This window comes from Oxyura jamaicensis, chromosome 5, assembly GCF_011077185.1.
Source record: "Oxyura jamaicensis isolate SHBP4307 breed ruddy duck chromosome 5, BPBGC_Ojam_1.0, whole genome shotgun sequence".
Taxonomy (NCBI): domain Eukaryota; kingdom Metazoa; phylum Chordata; class Aves; order Anseriformes; family Anatidae; genus Oxyura; species Oxyura jamaicensis.
Window position 1 is genome coordinate 36427256 of NC_048897.1, and position 20268 is coordinate 36447523.

The 20268-nt window shown below is 37.7% G+C and overlaps 1 protein-coding gene across 3 annotated transcripts in view; it reads right to left on the bottom strand.

The window, feature by feature from the left end:
* Positions 1-9855: 9855 nt before the first annotated feature.
* Positions 9856-20268, bottom strand: part of GALC (galactosylceramidase) — a 37985-nt gene continuing 27572 nt past the window's right edge. For all 3 annotated transcript variants that reach the window (XM_035327490.1, XM_035327488.1, XM_035327489.1), the window contains 7 exons: positions 20109-20198; positions 19422-19511; positions 18142-18286; positions 17477-17657; positions 14869-15032; positions 14302-14378; positions 9856-12437 (listed from right to left, as the gene is read on the bottom strand). In XM_035327490.1, the coding sequence (XP_035183381.1) occupies positions 12294-12437; positions 14302-14378; positions 14869-15032; positions 17477-17657; positions 18142-18286; positions 19422-19511; positions 20109-20198 (891 nt within the window). In that variant the 3' untranslated portion in view covers positions 9856-12293. The remainder of the gene's footprint in view (positions 12438-14301; positions 14379-14868; positions 15033-17476; positions 17658-18141; positions 18287-19421; positions 19512-20108; positions 20199-20268) is intronic.

A 20268-nucleotide genomic window follows, 5' to 3' on the forward strand; every position in this document is an offset into this window, starting at 1 on the left:
CTGCATTCTGAACCCTTCTGTCCTTTACCTGAAAAATCCTGATAAGCTCTGGAATGATAATATATATTTTTTAAATCAGCAGTAGGAAGGTCTGTGAAATATGCATAGAAAGCACTGAAGTCAAGCCTTGAAGTTATCTGTTTTGGTGCTTTTGGTTGAACCCAAGACAGGGAAACTTGCCAGATGAAGTGAATTCAAGAAAGGACAATACTGGAAAAGACTCTTCTTCTGCAGGTCTTATGTTCATCAAGCAACAAATCCAGGAAAGGTATTAGACCTCTTATCTCACTTTTGCACATTTTTTGTGAACATAATAGATCTAGTGTTGCCTTCCAGTCTGCATTCCCCTAGAGTTAAAATCCTGATCTGTGTATAATCATTAGAAGCTAAAAGAAAGAAGTAGAAAAGCTACAATTTTACTGCAGATGATAAATTCTTTTTCTTCATAACCGTGGAGAAAAGTGCCACCACCTTGCTCTCCTTTCCTCTTCCATTCCAGCCAGATGCACAGGTGACAGATACCTTGAGTTGTGGGCAAGAGGATGCTACAGCAATGAGATGGCTTTGAAAGATGCCAAACTGGTTTATGTTTCTATGCTGTTTTAAAAGTAATTTTGAATACATCACAAGGAAAATATTGCTATACCACCAGGTGTTTGTGCCATCATTTTTAAGTGCCATCATTTGTATGTGAAAAGCTGATTTTGATTTCCTCAGTTGTCTCATTTTTTCCAGAAAACTGTCTGCCTTGAGAGAATCTAGGAAGAAATCGAAACCATGTTGTCACTATGCTCTCCAAGTGAAATTTTTCCTCAGAATTTTCCAAGATTAATTTGTTTCCCACACCACAGAATGATCTTTTGGCATAGGATGGGATTCCATTTTTCCAAGACAGTTACAAAAAAAAGCTGAACAAATGAAATATGAAAAAGATACTCTATCATTGCATTTATCCAAATAAAGTTATATATTTAACCATACTCTGCACAACAGATAAATGCCTCTTACATCTTGGCCACTATTCTTTGACTGTAATAAAAGCAAGACCCATAGTCCAGAGCTAGGCTCAAACCATTTTTGCATGCATAGCGACTGATCTTTTATTTCTCAGTTGTTGGATTGCCGTTTCCTAACTACAATCCAAGTTTTAATATTCTAGTTCTCCAGGGTAAACTCCATTACATGATGCTGACTTTCTATCATGCAAACTATTATTTCAAAGGGCAGGAGGAATGTGTGTGTAATTTTAAAGGGCAATTTTTAAGGGTATGAAATTCTTGCATTTCTTGTCAGAATGATAACCATACTTTTTTATTTATGGCAGCATTTTTATGAATGGATTGCAAGACTAGAAAAATGGAGGAATCTCACTGGCATAACATTTTACATACAGGGAATCAGATACAAAAAGCTCACATCAGTGGCAAAAAAACACAAATCTTGACTCGAGGACTGTTGTCAAGACTGCATAATTCTTCAATAACTCAAAAACATCCCAATTTCAGTTACACAGGGAGTTCTTATCTCCCATAACAGAACTTTACCAAGGGCTGACACTTTTTTGTTTGGCCTATGACTCCCCAGGAGTATCAGCAGTAGTAAAAGCCAGTAGCAGATTAAGGTGGCAGTATTTTATTCTCTAGGTCTGAAGGTGAAGTTCTGCCTCCTAAACTTAACCACCTGAGTAGCCTTCCTGTCTTTTCAACAAGAGAATAATAAGGACAGACTGCACAAATGAAGCCTTAACCAAAAATACTCACTAATCTGACCTGCTGAAGGGCTAACTAGCCAGAGCTCCATCTGAAGGTCACCCAAATTCCCTGGCTTCACTTTCTCTGGGAGTTAGGTCCATTCACTCACTTAAACCCTTTTTTAAACAATGGAGGTTTGCTCCTCAATTAGCTATTCCCAGGCACCCTGCCTTATTCTCTTATTTCTGGACACTGGCACGAGCGCTCCGTTTGATGTGGTATTTTCCACATAAAGCTCTCAGGAGAAGACTGTGCTCTGCTGAGCGTAATGTATGGCTCCCTGAGGCATTGAATTATAGCTCAGTTCTGTTAATAGAACTCCTCGTTATTAACTTTACTGCTCTGCGCTATATATTACACCATGAAGCAGCCCAAGCGCCCACCAGCACTGGAGCACTGGGGCCAAACAGGTGGTTTGTCATTAAGAAGGGAAAAACCAGAAACAGCAGAGCTTGCCGGTGACTGGGAAGAGTGGATTTACATCAGCAGATCATCCAGGCTCTTCCTTCTCTCTCAGGAGCTAAAAGCTCTGTTTTAAGTAAATTCCCCCACCAGATAATCCAGAAGGAATGTCTCAAAATGATTCAAAACATTGCTAACATGCTTCCAAGCTGCATCCACACAAAACACAGTCACCATGAGCAGCATCCTGTTATTTTACTGGCTGAGACAGGGTCACATAACTCAGCTGCTCTGGAGACACTTGTAAATAACCACTGTCCTCTACTGGCCATATGATACCTTGGGATGTCTCTTCCACTATCTTGTACATTCTTTACATTTATCTTAGTGCATTTTTTTGGTAAGCAGCTTGACTTCAAAGTATTGTGAGAGAAAAGGAAAGTCTATCAAGGCTTAATGATCATATTTTAGTCTCTTAACACCTCATGGAAAGGTTGCACAAGAAGCTAAAATTATACTAAGGAAAGGCAAAATGAAAACCTGAAATCCTTCTGAAGATCACATTCTGTCAGAGCGAACAAGGAAAAGAGCCACGACTCAAGACTGCACAGAGCATCTAAGGAGCTATAAAATTAACCAATAACACTCAGAGGAATTTCATCAAGAAAAAAAGACAAGAAATACACAGACAATATTAAGGTCATAAACCACTAAGCCAGATTTCTGTTGTTCTTCAAAGACAGCTATCTCTTTCATTAGGCAGAGGGGCATGACACTCCCACAGAAAACATTATCTTCCTCCTCCACAGGAACTCATATGAAATGCTGGTCCTAACAGCCACTTAAGACAAATAAGCACCAAGTTCCCAACCTTTTGTCTTTTGCCCGACACATAAACAACACATAACCCTTTAGAAAAGCAAACCTCATGGATGACTCACATAAAAGCAGGCCTGAAGAACAGCCCCCCACTTCAGTTTTGCATGTCCTCTGGGTTTTGCTGTAATCTCCACTAAAATCAGAAACATTTCTCATTTTGCCTTCCAGGGAGCAAGACAAAGCGATACTTTGCCATGTCAGAATCATGTACCATGGTTTTAAAACCATGGTTTTAAATTCCACAAACTGCTTCTGCTTCCTGAGCCTCTGTCTGGGTAGGCCTCTCCTGGAGCAATGTAAAGGGCACAGAGAGAAAGAGTGAGCCCACAGCCAAGGATTTGCTGAGCAAGGTGTTACCAGTGGACTTGGGCCAATACGGCCCACACTTGCATTCAGTGTTGAGTGGCCACAAATGTGGCCACAGACATGTCCCTTTGAGGGACAGGAAAGGACATTACCTCAGGAAGTCTTGAGTGAAAGCAGATTTCTGGCTATTAACCTAGGCACATAAAGCATTTGAAAACCTGGCATGAAGGAGTGAATTGCTTTCCCAGTAATCACTGCTCATTTACCTCTCCCGCATTTCTGATTATGCTGTTCTGAGACACTTGGTAATAGCAAAACCCATCCTCCCTTCCTGCATTCACACTGTTGACCCTTTGATTTTGTAAGTTTCTTGATCACCCCAAAGTCAGCCAGTTCTAGTTTCCATTCTGCTCTTTGTATCCTCCCTTCACACAAGTTTACAGGGCCTCTGCATTTCCTTGTCTCCAGACTACTTTGAACTAAGAACTGCCTTCTTCAAGGACAATTTCTCAGTCTGTGCAAACATGCTTCTTTTTTTTCCTCTCAAAGTGTTTCTGCAGCTGCCTATTGATTTGTTATTTTAAAATTAAAGCAGAAGATATGAGCTCCACACTTCAGGAAACCTTAAATTGACAGGAAATAGCAATCTTACAGCTGTATGCTGTAGAAAGCTCTTTATATGCCATTCTCATCCATTGGCACATCTTGTCTGTTGTTTAGTGCTGTGATCCCATCTGTGCCCACATGCAGCTTTCCTGTATGGCCCCAACTGGGTACCTAAAGCTGCACACAACAGTACATGGGTGCAGGTTCCTGGGGATACCCTCCAAAAATCAGGGTTTGGCATGTAAAATGCTTTTAGTATATGAGCTGTAACAGCTTAATCATGGGAGAAGTGCAAACTCACTGTGCAAAAAAAACTAACCGATGCAGGTCCTTTCAAAACATGAACACACAAGTTAAAGATTACAGAGACTCACACAAAAGCTATGTTACTGGCAGCAATGGCACATTTGGGGCTTTTCCTGTTTTAATGATTTTGATCCATACAAACCAGTGTAAGGTAATAGATGCTTTACAAAGTATTTGTTTTTACAGGTTAATCCGCTTAGAGCAGATGCAAAATTATTAAAAGATGAATTAGTATTCCTTGTAAGGGATGCCATGGGTTTTGTGCACAGGCCATCCACGGTCTCAACGTTATCTTCTCGAATAAAGCTGCCTTCGTTCTGTTTTCCCGGCTCATAGAGGCTGGCCCCGAATCCACCAAGACAGCTCTTTTCTTCCTTATACTTACACTGCCATCTAGTGCCTCCGGCACAAAACGCAAGCTACTCTCCACGATCTTGTCACAAAAGATAAAAAGTCTAAAGTTCATGTCAAACCTCAATTTTTCATTTGGAAACCAATCTTTGTGATACTGCTATAGATTTTTCTGAGTACAGATCAGACTTCCTGTAATGAGGTTTCTTTTTTTTTTTTTTTTCTTTTTTTCTTTTTTTTTTTTCCTGTAGCCTGAAGTGTGAGCTCGCCTTTCTGACTGTCTTGGCTGTGTGGTGTTTTCAAATGTTGTGCCAGCCACACTCAATGAACCAGAATAGCATTGCTGTTTATATGGTTTTGGTTAGGACTCAGAGACTTTTCCACAGGGAATTAGGTCTCAGGAGGAAAAGGAGTAGTTATAGTTAAGCAACAATGTGAACAGTGTTCATTAACTTCAGGAACACATTAAAAATAGGTGAGCATAGATGCAGAAAGTAGACTAGGCCTTTAGCTTTCCTCATACCATTCTGCTCTTTTGCTAGGTAAGAATTACATAGATTTTTCTCTATGAAATGGGGGAGAGCGCTTGGGGACCTGTATTTCTGAGGGCATTTTATAGAGCCTGCTTTTTTTTATAGATGAATTAACACATCTCCTCCTACCTTATTAAGTCATGATAGGCATGCAGAAAGTATGGATACTTTGCATCAGTCCTTGTGTATTTCTCTATTAAACATGGCCTTTTCCAACCTGTCCTACTCATCTCCATTCTACTGGGTCTATTAGGCCAAACAGTCTGTGAAGCACAGCATGTTGCCATATCCTCTCTGGAAGAATCCTTGCAGGTAGTATCAGCTGTGGATGCTGTGCCTATGCTACTGCTCACCAATTCCATCACTTCTGTCTGTTTTACCCTACCGTGAGGCTGTTGGACAAAGAAACCCAGGACACCAACATACTGATGGCACATGGTATCAATGGAATATCCTTCCAAAAACTGTGGAAGGACCCATTGTATAATTATTATTAGAAGTAGAGCATGATCAGTGTCCCAACCACTGCAGCTCTCTGACATTAATAAAAGTAATAAAGTAGCATCTTCAGTGACGGATTCAAAAGGAAATAAGGAACCACACCCAGTCCCTCGCCACCAGTAATGCAGAGCAGACCACGGCCAAGCAGAGGCACATCAGCCAAGTGGCTTGCACTCAGAGAGAGGCCTGCACTGCCATTTTATGGGTTACACTTTCAATAGGAGGAGACAGTGAGTTTTTAATCAGTTCATTTCCCTCGTAACACATTTATTCTTTGTAGGAAGGCCGTTAACGCAGCAGCTGCATTTCAGTTCTATTAAGCAAGAATGCTTTGTGCCACTGTATCCCTCAATTGTACCAATTTTCTACTAAGGAAACTGGGGCATGAAGTGAATGCAGGACACACCATGTTAGCAATAAATACATCCACTACATTAGCCAAGACATACTGTTTAGATCCTCAAAGTGCCCATACTCATATTGGGTTGCACAGGCACTTCGAAGAGCAGTTGCGTTTGGCATCCTTTGACTGGAATGCTCCAGATTTCCATCCATCCATCATTTTAAGTGCTAGTAAATTTAATAAATAATAGTAAAAAATCCAGGACTGTCTGGGACTGTACACAGTGCTCCAGAATCACTTAAAAACAAAACTGTACACATTGAAAAATCAATACAGCTTCATAGATAAAATTAATGATATTCTGCTCTCAGAGCACTGCCCCAACTGAAATAGCACTAAATAAGGAATCTCCAGATTGTCAGAAACGTAGGGCATGCAAAAAGCATTTATCTACTGTTTGCAGTAGAGGGCACTGGTAATTATTTACACTGTACTGAGCTCCTTGCAGGATTAAAGAACTGGGATGTGATGAGGTCTATAATCTTTTGAAACAGGCAGGCACAGGGAGAGAAAGTCATTCCAGTTAGACAATGCAAGGCCGAAACCTCACAGGGAAGAAAATAACCATCATCAATCACATTTATAGTCAGCTCATACTTTAGTAGAATCCAAATCCAAAGCTCTAATCAGATTTTGATGTAATAAAAGAAAACCAACACCCTTTCTGCATCAGGCTTGGGTGGGGAGGGTGTGTGTGAACATTTTGGTGGTAAAAAGAAGGAACAATAAACAGAAACACAGACAAAAAGGAAAGCAAGAAAATTCTTCAGACTATCAACACTCTAATACGCAACTGTAGAAGAAAAGCAAAAATCTTGCTTGACTTCTAGGAGGTTGAGAAGCACAAAGATGGAAGAAACAATCATCATCTCCCATTCCCAGCTCACCATGTAACACATAATAAATTTTGGACACATTTTGCTGTATCAACCTTGCTTTTACCATGAATTGGGAAGAAAAGCTTATCTCCCTCTACCCCTTACACAGAACAGAAAATGAATGATTGTTTTAAATCAATAGTAGAATAACCACCAGCAGAAAAGAAATGGAAGATCTCCCACCCTTTTGCCTCAGCACTCAAAGGAAGGCCCAAAAATGTACAGCAGTGAGAAATACTATATAGACAGCAGATCAACAAGGCCTTCTCAGTGCCCTCCTCCTGAAAGGGACTTGCCCTGCTGTATTGAGTGAATTCCCTATAATGCTGGCAAAACAGTTTTTAGGATAAAATATCAGCTGAGTAGCAAGAAAAAACTAAAGTTGAACCACTAAGTGGCAATCTTGGACCAAATAGGAAATAGGAAGCTTATGCCAAAGACATTGTGCAGCCCAACACAGCTTTATAGATCTCTGAGTGGAGACATTATTATGTACCTCAGCTCAGCACAAAACCTGCCTGATCTCTTACCAGTGAACACTATCATTTATTGCTCCCACTACAAGAGCAATCACATTAGATAAGAATATAGACATCCTTGATAGGATTTGCTGTTTGTCATCACTGCATACTCTATCAAATGACTCAAGTAACTCTGTATAATCAAGCTATGAGGCTATACAGCTGCTCCTGCGAGATCTCAGAACAGCTGATGCACATGAAGCCTCCCAGCACCTTGGAAGGCACACTGCAGTAAAAGCAAAACACTCACTCCTCTCTTACAGCTTTGCTATTATGCTAACCTGGACTGTGCTTTTCCTCATGCTATCTAGGAACACGTGCAGAGTTTGGTTTCTTTAAAATAACCATTTTGGTGATAATTTCTCCATCTTAGTCCAAAGGTTCCCAGACTAAGGCTGCACTATGTTAGTCTGGTGTACTGGATTTGCATTTTCTCTTGCAAGCCCTGGAGTTTGTATTGCACCAAGACATCCTGTGCTACAGTTCTGCAGTTTGAGATGCATCCATGAGCACAGTAAAAGAAAAATGACTTTTCCTGATCTAAAGTGAAGTTTTAACACTCAGCTAGTTATGCTGAATACCATTAATAAAATAAAATAATTTCACCACTGTAATGCTTTTGTAGGTTACTTTTGTCAGCACTTCGCAGAGATACGTCTAAGTCTAGCCTGTGGTGTACAAAAGAAGTAGAGGACAGGTTTAACGTACTAATTGCAGAGTTACTTTGTCCCGTGCCAAAACTGGCGTTCAGGTTCTTTACCTGTTTCTAACCTCATCCAAATATAGTTTCTTGAAGATGAAAAGTAATCTTCATGTTTGTCTTAGTCACTATGAAAACTACAGAGAAGCATTTCAGCATGTGGTGAAAGCTTGGGAACACTGCTGCAACATATGCTAAATCAGTTGTAGTTACCTTCTTTTTTGTGTTTTGTTTGTTTTAATGCATATCAGGGAGTTTCCCCATCATCCACCAACTGCAGATTAGATTTACTTTCTTTAAATTTGTCCTCAAAGGAGGTTGTACTGGGGTGGGAATGTATCTCTTCTCCCATGAACAGAACAAGAGGAAATGGCCTCAAGTTGCCCCAGCAGAGTTTTAGGTTGGGTATTAGGAAAAAATTATTCACTGAAAGGGTTGTGAGGCATTAGAACAGGCTGAGCCAGCATCCCTGGAAGCATTCAAAAGATGTATAGATGTGGTGCTTAGGGACATGGCTTAATGGTAGACTGGGCAGTGCAGGATTAACAGCTGGACTTTATTATCTCAGAGGTCTTTTCCAACCTAAATGATTCTATGAAATTGACACTGTCAGCTTCAGATCTACTACCAGTAAGTGTGTGCAACCTATTTTTTTTTAAATGAGTATTCTCAGAAGCAAGAGATTTTAGAAGAGTGAGTGCAGTGGCTTGCATATTGCCAAATATGGCTGTAGGAGGGCAAGGAGGAGTAAAAAGGACAGAAAACAAGATGTCCAGGACATCTGAAAAAAATAAATATCAGATTAATTTGCATAATAACTTCGGTTATTTCCCCTACCACTTCACGTTTTGAATGAGAAATTTACTGTTGATACAGTGAAAACAGAATGATGCTGCAAAACAAATCTTCTTCAACAGCCTAGAGCTTCCCCATAATTTTAAAGCAAAGGAGCCCTGTTTTGCAGAAAATGCCAGGAACGTTATTCATAGCAGGTAACCTCAAAGTTGCATGGCAGAGAGTAAGGAACAGAATCAATTTTTATGCAGTGTTGTGTAACTGAAGTGGTAGCCTGCAATTAGGTTTTCCTGCAGGAGAGACTGCACACTTATTACTGACACTAACTATTGGAAGACAGTACTTCCAGAGCAATTCATATCTACTGGCATGATTGCCTGGTAAACATGACTAGCTCAATGGAATTGTATTCCCCTTTTAAAGTTGAACCCTTAAGTTAAAGGGAGTGGAGGGGCAGGGATGGCACAGAGCAGGAATCGAAGCTAAATTAAAAAGAAAACTCAAGGTAAAGAAGCCTCATTTAAACTTTAAAATATACCTGCACAGCACTGTCTACTTCTATACCTATAAAGACTTCCAGCTAAAATTCACAATGCCTTAGTACTCAGCAGTTTTGCCTGAACGGCCTTTAAATACAATTTAATTCCCTTAACTAATAAAAAAAAAAAAAAAACTCAGCAGAAAAACCCACACAACAGACATAAGGAAAAACGAATATTGAGCACTATAAGTAAATCCTGATGTATATGGGTTTTGAGGTTATTTGTTAATGAGGACTGTTTGGCTATTCAGTATCAGAAAAACAGTTCCAACCAAGTTAACCTAATGCCAAGCATCTTTACCAGGAATCACAAAGAAAAACCCTGTTAGCTTTCTTACTGGAGGATACCAAGACCCATTTACAGAAACATTCTGCACAAATAAAGGGTTTTTAAGTGCTTTATTTGCCCATTTGGAATGATTAGTATTTATAATCAACAACATAAATCTACCCCTCAATGAAAGACCTGACAGCTTGTTATTACCAAGCATATTACAGCCTGCTGAAGGGTGAAGAATTACAGACATAAGGATGAATAACATTATATCACCATTAAATCACTTGCTCTGTTCATAACAGTTTAATCCTCTAACATTAATAAATTAAGATTAGAAAAAATAATCAACATTTCCAGTGACAAAATACACTATGTTTAGTACACAAAATAAAAACAGTAGTTTATTACACTAGTGCATTAAAAGGTACTAAAAAATGGACAACTCCTTTGGAATAACTTCATCATTGCTAATCTTACACAAACATTGCTTGCAGCCCACACAAGATTTTCCAATTAGGAAAATGTATCACAATGAAAACAAGTTTATTCTGATAACTTTTTCTCCTGTACTCATTATTATTTGAATATGAGGACCAAAAGTTAGATTCCTTCACATCTGGAGTTCCCAGTGACATCCCCTCTTAAATCAAGCAAGTAATGAACAGATTTGCATCCACACTTCAACCATCAGAATGAAACTGAAGTAGAAAACTGGCTTTTATTTTTTAACCTAGTTAAAGAAATAGTTAATATCTGGAAGCCTTCTACAAGAATTTTAAAGTTCAGTGCTTTAGACCATTGTCCAAGGTTACTCACACGTATGAAATCTGCACATATGGATGATTCATAACCAATTGATAATGGTACCGATATAATTCTTCCAAAAATAAAAAAATCTCATCTCCACTTACTAGAGATGAAATTTCGAGACACCTTCCTTCTCCAAAATCTGATTTGGAAGATAACCTTTTTAAAAATTTTCTAGTAATAGTTTCTATTGCATTAACTCTATCTTAGGGGACAGCTTTGAAGACCAAAGTCAATGCTTACTGGAATCAGCCTTCAAAATAAAGTGGATCCGAGTAATATTCAGCATAAATCGAACTATACCACAAATCTGTTTCTCAAAGAATCTCCAAGATTCTCAATGATACTGCTTACTACAGATGGCTTCATACAGATATTAGTGTCCTATCATGTTTGCAGAAGTACTTGCTTGATAAATAAGATGTGAATGTGAAAAGCAGACAGACACAGGGGGCATGTTTTGTTATGGCAGATTTTCATTCTAGATGACGAACAGAAAACTTCACAAGCCAGCTGATGAAAGTTCCATTCACTAGCTCACTACAGTGACAATGTTTTTTTTTTTTGTAGCACAGTAACTTGGAAAAAAAATGAAACATCAGAAAAAGAGTCCCTCCTTTCAGACCCCCTGATGCCTGGAAGTTTAAAAACAGACACTCACATCAATACCACTGTCTTACACACTACGCAATTCTGTCTGCATCCACCTGCTGTCACTTACCTTATGAACAGGTTGCAATGTCTTAAGGGCAAGGAGTTTTTTTTCCCTGTTTCCTTGTATGCAAGTACATGATAGTATCCATACCTCCTCAGTGCTAGAATAATATAATCAACTCCATAACATATTGTTATACTTTAATTATTTTCTGCTCTAAGCTTTAGATCATCACAAATGAGAGATGGATGCCAAAGCTTCAACGAACAAAAAGACATTTTTCCATATATGACCTGACATGGAATGCCAGCATCCAGGACTCAGGATTTTTATTCTTCATGCCAGGCAAACAAACACAAAGCTTTCAATAATGAACTGCAAATTACAGTATCTTTTAATCCATTTCAATCATTTCATTGGAAAAAGGAGGTAGTTGACAAATAAGGCATATCCTGCATTGCCTGTTCAGTTTATAAGGCACATTTCCCTTCAACTGAAAACACAATATATTTTAAGGCTGGCACTATAAGTTGGAAGAAGTAATAAAAAACATTTGGAGTATTTATTGTAATGTCTAGCCTCAGACTGTAGCAGAAACACAGACATCTTTTTTCTTAACATAGAAAAATTACATTCTTCATCTAAATGAAATCTGAAAATGATAAACTTACAACAGTATGGAGCCACTGGCATTTCATTCTTTGAGAGTGAAAGGAATGGACACAATCATGTTAGTGTTAAAAATGCAGCTTGAAAGGCCTTTATCTTATATGAACATCCAAAGTTATCTTAAAATGAGCTGGAAAGTTAAGATCTTGTTATTCAAAGGATTTAAATCCACAAGTTTGTATTCATTGTTACCTTGAACTAAAGTTCACCCCCAGAAATCTAAGAGCAAAAATCCCATAGCAACCAGGGAATAAAGTAAGTCATGTTTATAACTAGTCAAGTAAGGCTTTAACAATAGGATGAGGATTCAGTTTCTTTTCCATCAGATCAATCACAGTGTTGTCCCCAAAGTTTGAGCTGTCTCTTCTTCAAAGAAAGATGAGAACTGGATTCTCCAAATGCAAAAGCCAACTCAGCTAGCTTCAACATGAAAGTTGTCAAACTGAGCAAACTCAAATGAGCGAGTTCCAATAGCAGCCCATCCGTTACTTGGTTTAGAAATGGTGACATTCTCCCAGAGTGGATAACCATTTAACAGCCCTGAGGCAGAAGCGCCCTGTCAAAAAATTGAAAGAAAGTTAGTTTTGTAAAGTCCAGCAATCAAATGTGTTGACACTGAGACAACCTGTAAGGGAGATGAGACAACTCTGAAAGATGTCAAGTGAACTTTCAACTTCATTTCACACATTTTCCAAGCAGAGGTACTTCTAAATAATCACACAGACCCATACAATGTCTATCAGCTCTGTGAAACACATCTAATGCCTTTACAGTTCATATATAGAAGGTTCATCTTTCCCCACCTCGCAGCTTGCAAACTCACCGCAGAATCTCAAAGGTACCATGGTTTTCTTCTTGTGTCGGTGTCACACTCCCTCAAAACAGCCAGCTGTTTTGAGGGGTTTAGGAAAGCTAGAGCTATCTGGAACTACAAAGCAGTTATTTTGTGGATATAATATACCTGGTATTGACTCTGCACAATTAGGCAAAAATCAAAAGAAAAGAATGATGCATTTTAGTCATTAAGTTGAGAGGAGGGAACTAGAGAACTTTCAAGTATAATGTTACCATTACAATTAATAACAGTTTCAGTAAAAGTTAAATTTTAACTTGCCAATATTCTCCACTAACTTGTAGTTAGAAAAAAAAAGTATTCTATTTTACCTGTATTTCTTAATCTGAAGGACAATTATAAACACAGGTAAAACCAAAGAATACTTTCTAAAAAGCAATGTGAGAGTTCTCACGCTATCAGTATGAGGCTTCTACAATTTTTTATTGCATCAAAGGTGTATTTGGCTCAAAATATTTTAACAGTGCAGATGGAAGTCTGTAGCATCGTAATTTTAAGATGAACAAACGTCATTATTTTGTGCTTTAAATTATTTACACTCATCTTTAGTACCACATTCAGGTTAGTAAGCATCTTAGTCCATTTAATTGATAGCAGTCACTGTCATAAATGTGGGTGTACAAAAACAAAACTAAATTACTTCTATTTCAATGAATGTCTCAGATAAGAGCATCCCTTTGTCTCCCAGTACAAAAGAATGAAAGGAGAAAAAAGCTTCTAACACTCACTGACATTTTAGCATGAGAGAAAGACTTAACACAGGATTTCAAAGACAGTTTGTTTCTGTACAAGATATCCTCAACTAGGATTTACACTTCCTTATTATTTCAGGCCACCTGCAGATGTGAAGGTTATATTAGGCAAGGGAATTAGGCACTCAGCAGAGGAGCTTAGAGCCTTTGAGCTACTTGCACCAATGCCAGTTCCAACTAATTGCACAGGTATATTTTAAATAAAGTTTGATACCAGTTTTCTCACCAAGTAACTATGATCAAAAAGGTAAAAACACACACAAAACAAGTGTACTTTAGACAGGCTTCTAATCAACTGCAGACCATTTTTACTGCAACATAATACCCATTCTTCTCTCCTGTACTGAGGAAGCATAGCCACTCAACCAAGATCCCCAGTTTCAAATTCTTAGGAGGCACCACGTATGAGGATTTGGCACTCAAAGAGAATTGATGGGGATCAGATTCATAAAGCAGACTAGTTTAGTAGTTCACTGAGAGTCTTCAGAACAGGAAGTCAGGTAATGGTCCTTTCATTAGATGAAGCAAAATATTTGACTCTCTAGCCATCCTATCACCCACCAGCTTTCAACTCATGATTCTGGTTCTCTTCTATACCCTCTCCAGTTTCTTAAGACCTCTCTTAAAATACAGGCTGCAGAATGAGGTATGGTATTTTAACATTGGTTTAAAGTAACAAATGGAGATATTATTGTTGCTTTATATAGGTAATCTAATGCAAACAGTCTCTCAGCAGAATAGCATAGTTTTGTCTAAACCATTTAGGATTGTAATTTTCATAGCTGATTTTCTAGCTTTTTTGCCCGTGTCCTTACCTGGATGTTGAGTGTAAGTGTGTGCCACGCATTGGCCCGGACACCAGAAAGCCCCTTCATTAATACTTCTTCTCCAGCTGTAAAACATGCTCAAGGTTAACAAAGTGCTATTTCACCCTTTTGCCAAGACTGACAGATAAATACCAAACTAGCAAAAAGGAAAATAATCTCATTTTCAGAGATGTTCAGGACCAACAATCTACCAATTTCAATTGCAGCATGGAGGGCTTAATATATAACCTAGACTCTGTACTGTCTGTGCATTCCCCCATTTTGACAAGACCTTTTATCTACTGAAACCTCCAATGCTATTTGGCCTGAAATATAGACTACCTCTATTCAGAATACAAGTTGACGAAGTATGAGAGTAGTTATTGCTCTATTTGTTCTACAGATCTTCTTGTTTATATATTAGAATTGTATAACTTCAGACAATTTGAGATGCCACATCACATTGTTGAGTTCTAGGCCAAAATTTAAACTAAGCAAAAATCAGGCATGATTGACACCTGGATGAGAGACCAGAAAAAAAAAATCAGCATCCACTTTTACTAAACAGATGCTTACCTAAGTCACCAGTGACTCTGTAGGTGCCATCTGCATAAACCCAGAAGAAAACTCCTTTGGTACGACGAACATATATCCCACCATTGTCAACTCTTCCAGCAATAAACACACCCCCATCATCTTGCTTTTCTATGTAGATGTCACAAGTGACTGTCAGGTTCACCCTGTAAGAGCAGTTAAAGTTTTTAATGAGACCTTTGTTTTTTTTTTTTGAGCAGGCAGTAAATAGAGCACTCCCCACACAGTACAGCAACCTTTTTGAGAAGAGATTTAGGCATCCCAGTTGGGACCTATGGATGTGACAGACACAGATTCATCTTCAGTGATGACTTGTCAGGACTGGTTGTTTCCAAAACAAACCTAAAGTGTATTGCCAACAAGTTAAAAACTGTTACATAAAAATGTTTGTGTTGCAACAGAAAAACTTTCAGCTTTACAAAATTAGAAGTTGCTTTTAGGTAACAATCAAACCAAGTTTCAAGGCAATACTACCAAATTCTGTTAGAATTTTACCTTCATTTTTCTAAGATTTTTAACATATAGGCCAGTCTCAGGAAACCCAGACCTCTTGCTCAAAATGCAGAACATTTTTTTTAAAACAAAAAGTTCAGATAGATTGAAATTACTTGATTTTTTCCTGAGGCAATACTTCATCTCAACTGTAAAGCATCGTGTTTTACATGTAATGACAGCTGCAGAGGAGAAAAAAAGTCTACCATCAAGCAAAGAAATACCAGAACAATCAAATAGCACCTAGAAAACTTACCCAAGTTGCAGCACTAGCCTCTTAAAAATAAAAAATTACATCTATTGATGAACATTCAGCAAATTACATTTCTACATCCCATATCTGAATTGACTTGCAATGATCTCATGAATATAGATACAGCCACAAGGTCATATATTTAGGAAGTTTCCAGTTATTTAGTTTGAGCACATCCTGCTCAAGATATTATAATATTGGAATCAGTGAGAGTTAAATATTAATATTTATAGGATATAGCTAGGCTCAATATAACAAGAGCAAAACTCAAATTTAGGAGTAGAAATACAGAACTTTCACAAGCACAAGATTAAAATCCAAACTAAAACTAACTAAAGAATCCTCACCTTTAATCATAATAAAATGCTATTGATGACTGAAGTCAAACATCTTTCCATAGAGAAATTCAGTGCAAGATTAGTTCAATATGTATTTTTATAGCGTACAATAATGGTTGAAAACATCTACCAAGGCTTAAACTGGGGACAAAGCAAACAAATCAAAGGGCCTGAAATTGAAGATTTTCATTACAAAACATTACAAGCGTGTAAAACTTCAATAACCAGGTAAGTATTCAAGAAGCAAGTTTGTTTTGAAAACAAGATAAGAACTCAAAGAAGTGGAACCAAAATGAAAAAAATAGAAAGTTTCCTGGGGATTTCAGCGTAGTATTTAAGCATACGTTCTGTGTACCAGTTACAGGGATCACTGAATATGACCTACTCAATGAGGGGAAGCTGATTATAGGGGGAATACAAGGCTTTACTTAACAGAGGGCTGCAGAAGGTAAACAAAAGATCTCCAGCTACAAGATAGCGGTATGTTTTCAGGCTTCAGAGCAAAGTGATTCGATCACTTGTCACAGCCAGAAGTTTGATGCATGTTCTGAAAAAGCATTTGGTTGAACACTGATCTGATCACAGTGAAAGAACAAACAGAATGGCTATTTTAAAATTTTAAAAAACATACCAAAAAATTTAAGCTAGACTCTTCCAAAAAAAAGAAATCTTAAGTTACTAGTACTAAGCTAATTATCTAACAGGCTCTTTCCCAAACACTTTTTAATTTTAATTAACATTATGCTAAAATATGCTGCTTCATTACAAATTACCACCATCATAGCTCCTAGAAAGAACTGTAATCATAATCATATTCTTACAAGGCGGGTAAATCTCAATTGCATCTACCCAGAAACAAAACTGTTTTAAGCAGAAGGTGAATCAAATCCACACAATTCTAGGAACTGCTCAGAAGATGGCAGTCTGCAACAATTAAAACTGCACTAAATCCTGAACTGATATGAGATTGATCAAATACTAACAATCAAGCAGCACAGTAGAAGATTAAAGTAATTTACACAATTAATTTTTGTCCCATTTGAAAACATACAAAAACTAGTGCTCACTTCAAAATTAGCATTCTGCTTGTGTGATACTTATGTTTTGACTTGGTCTTCCCAGTGAGCCACCCCACATCCTTTTTTCTCAAAAAACAGCTTGAACAAGCATGTTCAGCATGAGTTTAGGAAAAATTTTCTCCAATATAATGGAGCACGGGGCCATGTTATATAGAGATGAGGTGGAATATCCATCCCTGGATGTTTTCAGGACTCATTTAGACAAAGAAACAGTTGACCTGAACTATTACCATTGGCAAGAGACCCGAGAAGGGCTCAATGACTTAAGGAAGTCTCTGTCAATCATCATTTCTACACATCTACAGATAGTCTGAATGCACATTCTTGCTGTGCAAGAGAAATTAAGTTTGAAATAGATCAATTAATCATAACCCACACCAGTAAGGATGACATTTCCCCAAGTGTCACCAAAAATACTGTTTACATACCAACGAAAGTTTCCTATGATACTGATGGTCTGGTCTGCATCAGAAACCCAAGTGATGGGTCGCTGAACTACCACCTGTCGGAGCGTGAAAACATGATCTCCTGGGTCAGAACCATTTATGAAGTACTCAAATACACCTGTCTGATCTGCAAAATTTGGAGCTTCGCTGAAAGGTGGATTACCTGTTCAGAGAATAAAACGCACATGAAAACCAAAACATTATTTTTCTTCTGTCTACTCACTCTTGTTTTCAGAAATTTATTCTGAAGATATTCTCCAGACTTCTTACTCTATCAAAGTACAAACTCCTAAACTGAAGTTTTGGGAGTTGGAAGCAGACCAGTTTTCATAATCACACAAGCAAAGTAAATTACCTTCCATCTTCCTTCACAAAAACTAGTTCACTATATTTGAGCTGTATCTTTTGCATGCAAGAACTGTAGCAGCCACCCAATTAAGAGCTAGAATTAAATACATTTCCTTACAACTGAGGTATACACCTGTAAGTTAACTGAGAAACTGGAATAAATAAGCAAAAGTAAAACACATTCAGATTATTTCGTACCTCCCAGACCAGAGGACTCAAATACTACAGATATAGCCTTTCTACATTGAGACTATCTGTGTGTAAATTAAAAAGTTTTTCAACAGAGAATTCTGACTTACGAATATTGAAATCATCTTTGTAATTTGAAGGAAAGGGCTGAGGTGGGGGAGGTTCTGGGCAACTACATTTCCGCCCTGTCTTGAGTGTGGTTAAAGTGTAGACTTCATCCACATCTAGGTCTATAGAAAAGCTTCCCCTCCAGACCTGGAATTAAAGAAAGCTCAAGCTGCAAAAAAAATCAAACAACTAAATAACAAAATACCTAAGTTTCTGAGTTAAAGAACATTCTCTAAAGACTGATTTGAGGCAAAAATCTTATCTTCTTGCCTCAGTGTTTAATATCTCCAAATTATTTTTGGAAACTACTCCCCCCAGTCTCTTCATTACCTCAAGGTAAGTTTGTATACAGCTAGTAAAGCTATAGTCAAACAGAACTTAATTATACAGTTCAGACATCAAAGGCAAGAAGTTTCAGCAACAGGGAAAAACATCAGAAGTCACAAAGAGACTGCTGGGAATATCCTGTCATGGGTAGTACTTAAGTCGTATTAGCCATAGTGCTCTTTGTTTTTGAGAAAAGTTACTTTAACATTAAACAGTTTGAGGAAGTACTTTTTTTAAAAAAAAAATAAGTTTGATGAACGGCCCATATACTCACATTCTTACTGCTTTGAGTAGTATAAAAAAGTTATCCCAACAGAGGCTCTTTTCTCAAAGACATTTCTTCTAAATGCACCCAGTGAACACACATATCCCAAAGGTTTGACAATGAATGTGGGCAGAGAGGCCAGAAAATTAGAATGTTATCACCTTCAGGCCAGAGAAATACTACAACTATCACCTTGCAAATCCTTCTGCAGCAGGAACTCCAGTGCTAATCTGGAGTAATGCTAATGCCCAGCGTACGAGCATGAATAAAGTTCGGTTTAACAAATAATGCTCAGGTCTACTATACTGACATTTTATTGCATTTCAAAAGCACAGGCTGAAAATCCAGTAAGGTAGTCCAGAAGATGGAAAAGAACATCTACATGCATCACTATCACAACAGGATAACTTAATTTCATTACTTTCAAAGTATATATCTACAAGAAAGCAATAATGTTTCAGCCCTACAAAACAAACAGCATCACCAGCCTACTCAGCAGTTATCTTTATGAACACGTGGAATACAATCAAGCTTCTCTCTGAAGAGCCAAGTACAAGTTACCTTAGATTGCCTTATGTGATTCTACTTTTTACTTCGTAAAAACATTGCAAAACAAATAAAAGTATCTTTTTTGTGCTTCCATTTCTTAAAAGTAATAATACAAAAGATTAATAAAACTAATCAACTTACATCTAAAGGTTGGAGTTGCTTGAATAAAATAGAGTTTGCAGATTCAAAATCAAGCCACGAATACCACACTTGAAGGGTTTTCACCAAATACTACAATGAAATGTAACAGAATTAATAAAAAACACCACACAATTCTAATATTGACCTCAAGAAACATCAGTCCTTTATGGGTGTTATTTTAGAGCTGTTGATCTCATTAGCAGTCACCACTCTATTCTGCTAGCCATAACATACTTTATATCTTTGTAGATTTTATGTCAATAAACTTACTTTATACAGTCAGCTGCAGTTATTTTCCTGGAAAGGAACTGATGACAACTAGAAAGGTCATGAGATCATGACCATGCTAGCCAGGCAACCTACATAAGTAGATTTAAGCACTCAGCCTTGAAATAAATCCTAAGGAAAAATCCAACTCTGTATCTGTTCCAGGGATTTTTTTTTCAATATACATATTATTAGACCAGGAGGGTAGTAACTCTACAAATTCAGTTATGTTATTATGTCTTATGGTGAAAACAGAAGTAGAGTATTTAAAACTTTGGCAGTTATATAACAGCCTATAGTATTGGAGGTCAAGAATTTTGTTCTCTTGCTACCCTACTATATTATCTTGTGTACATTTGTCTCTTGATAGCTATTCACCTTGCAAGAGTAATCAAATGTATTCATTCAATGTCTACTTACAAAAGACCCTTTGAGGTAGAAAGTTGCTCTCTGAGGTGACACATTGAAATGAGGCAGTGGAGGCCTGATACATTGAGAGTGATTATGAGTCTGAAGAAAATATAACAGAAGGAACATACATTACTGGAACGCATCATATCCCAATATTCATGAAAAACAG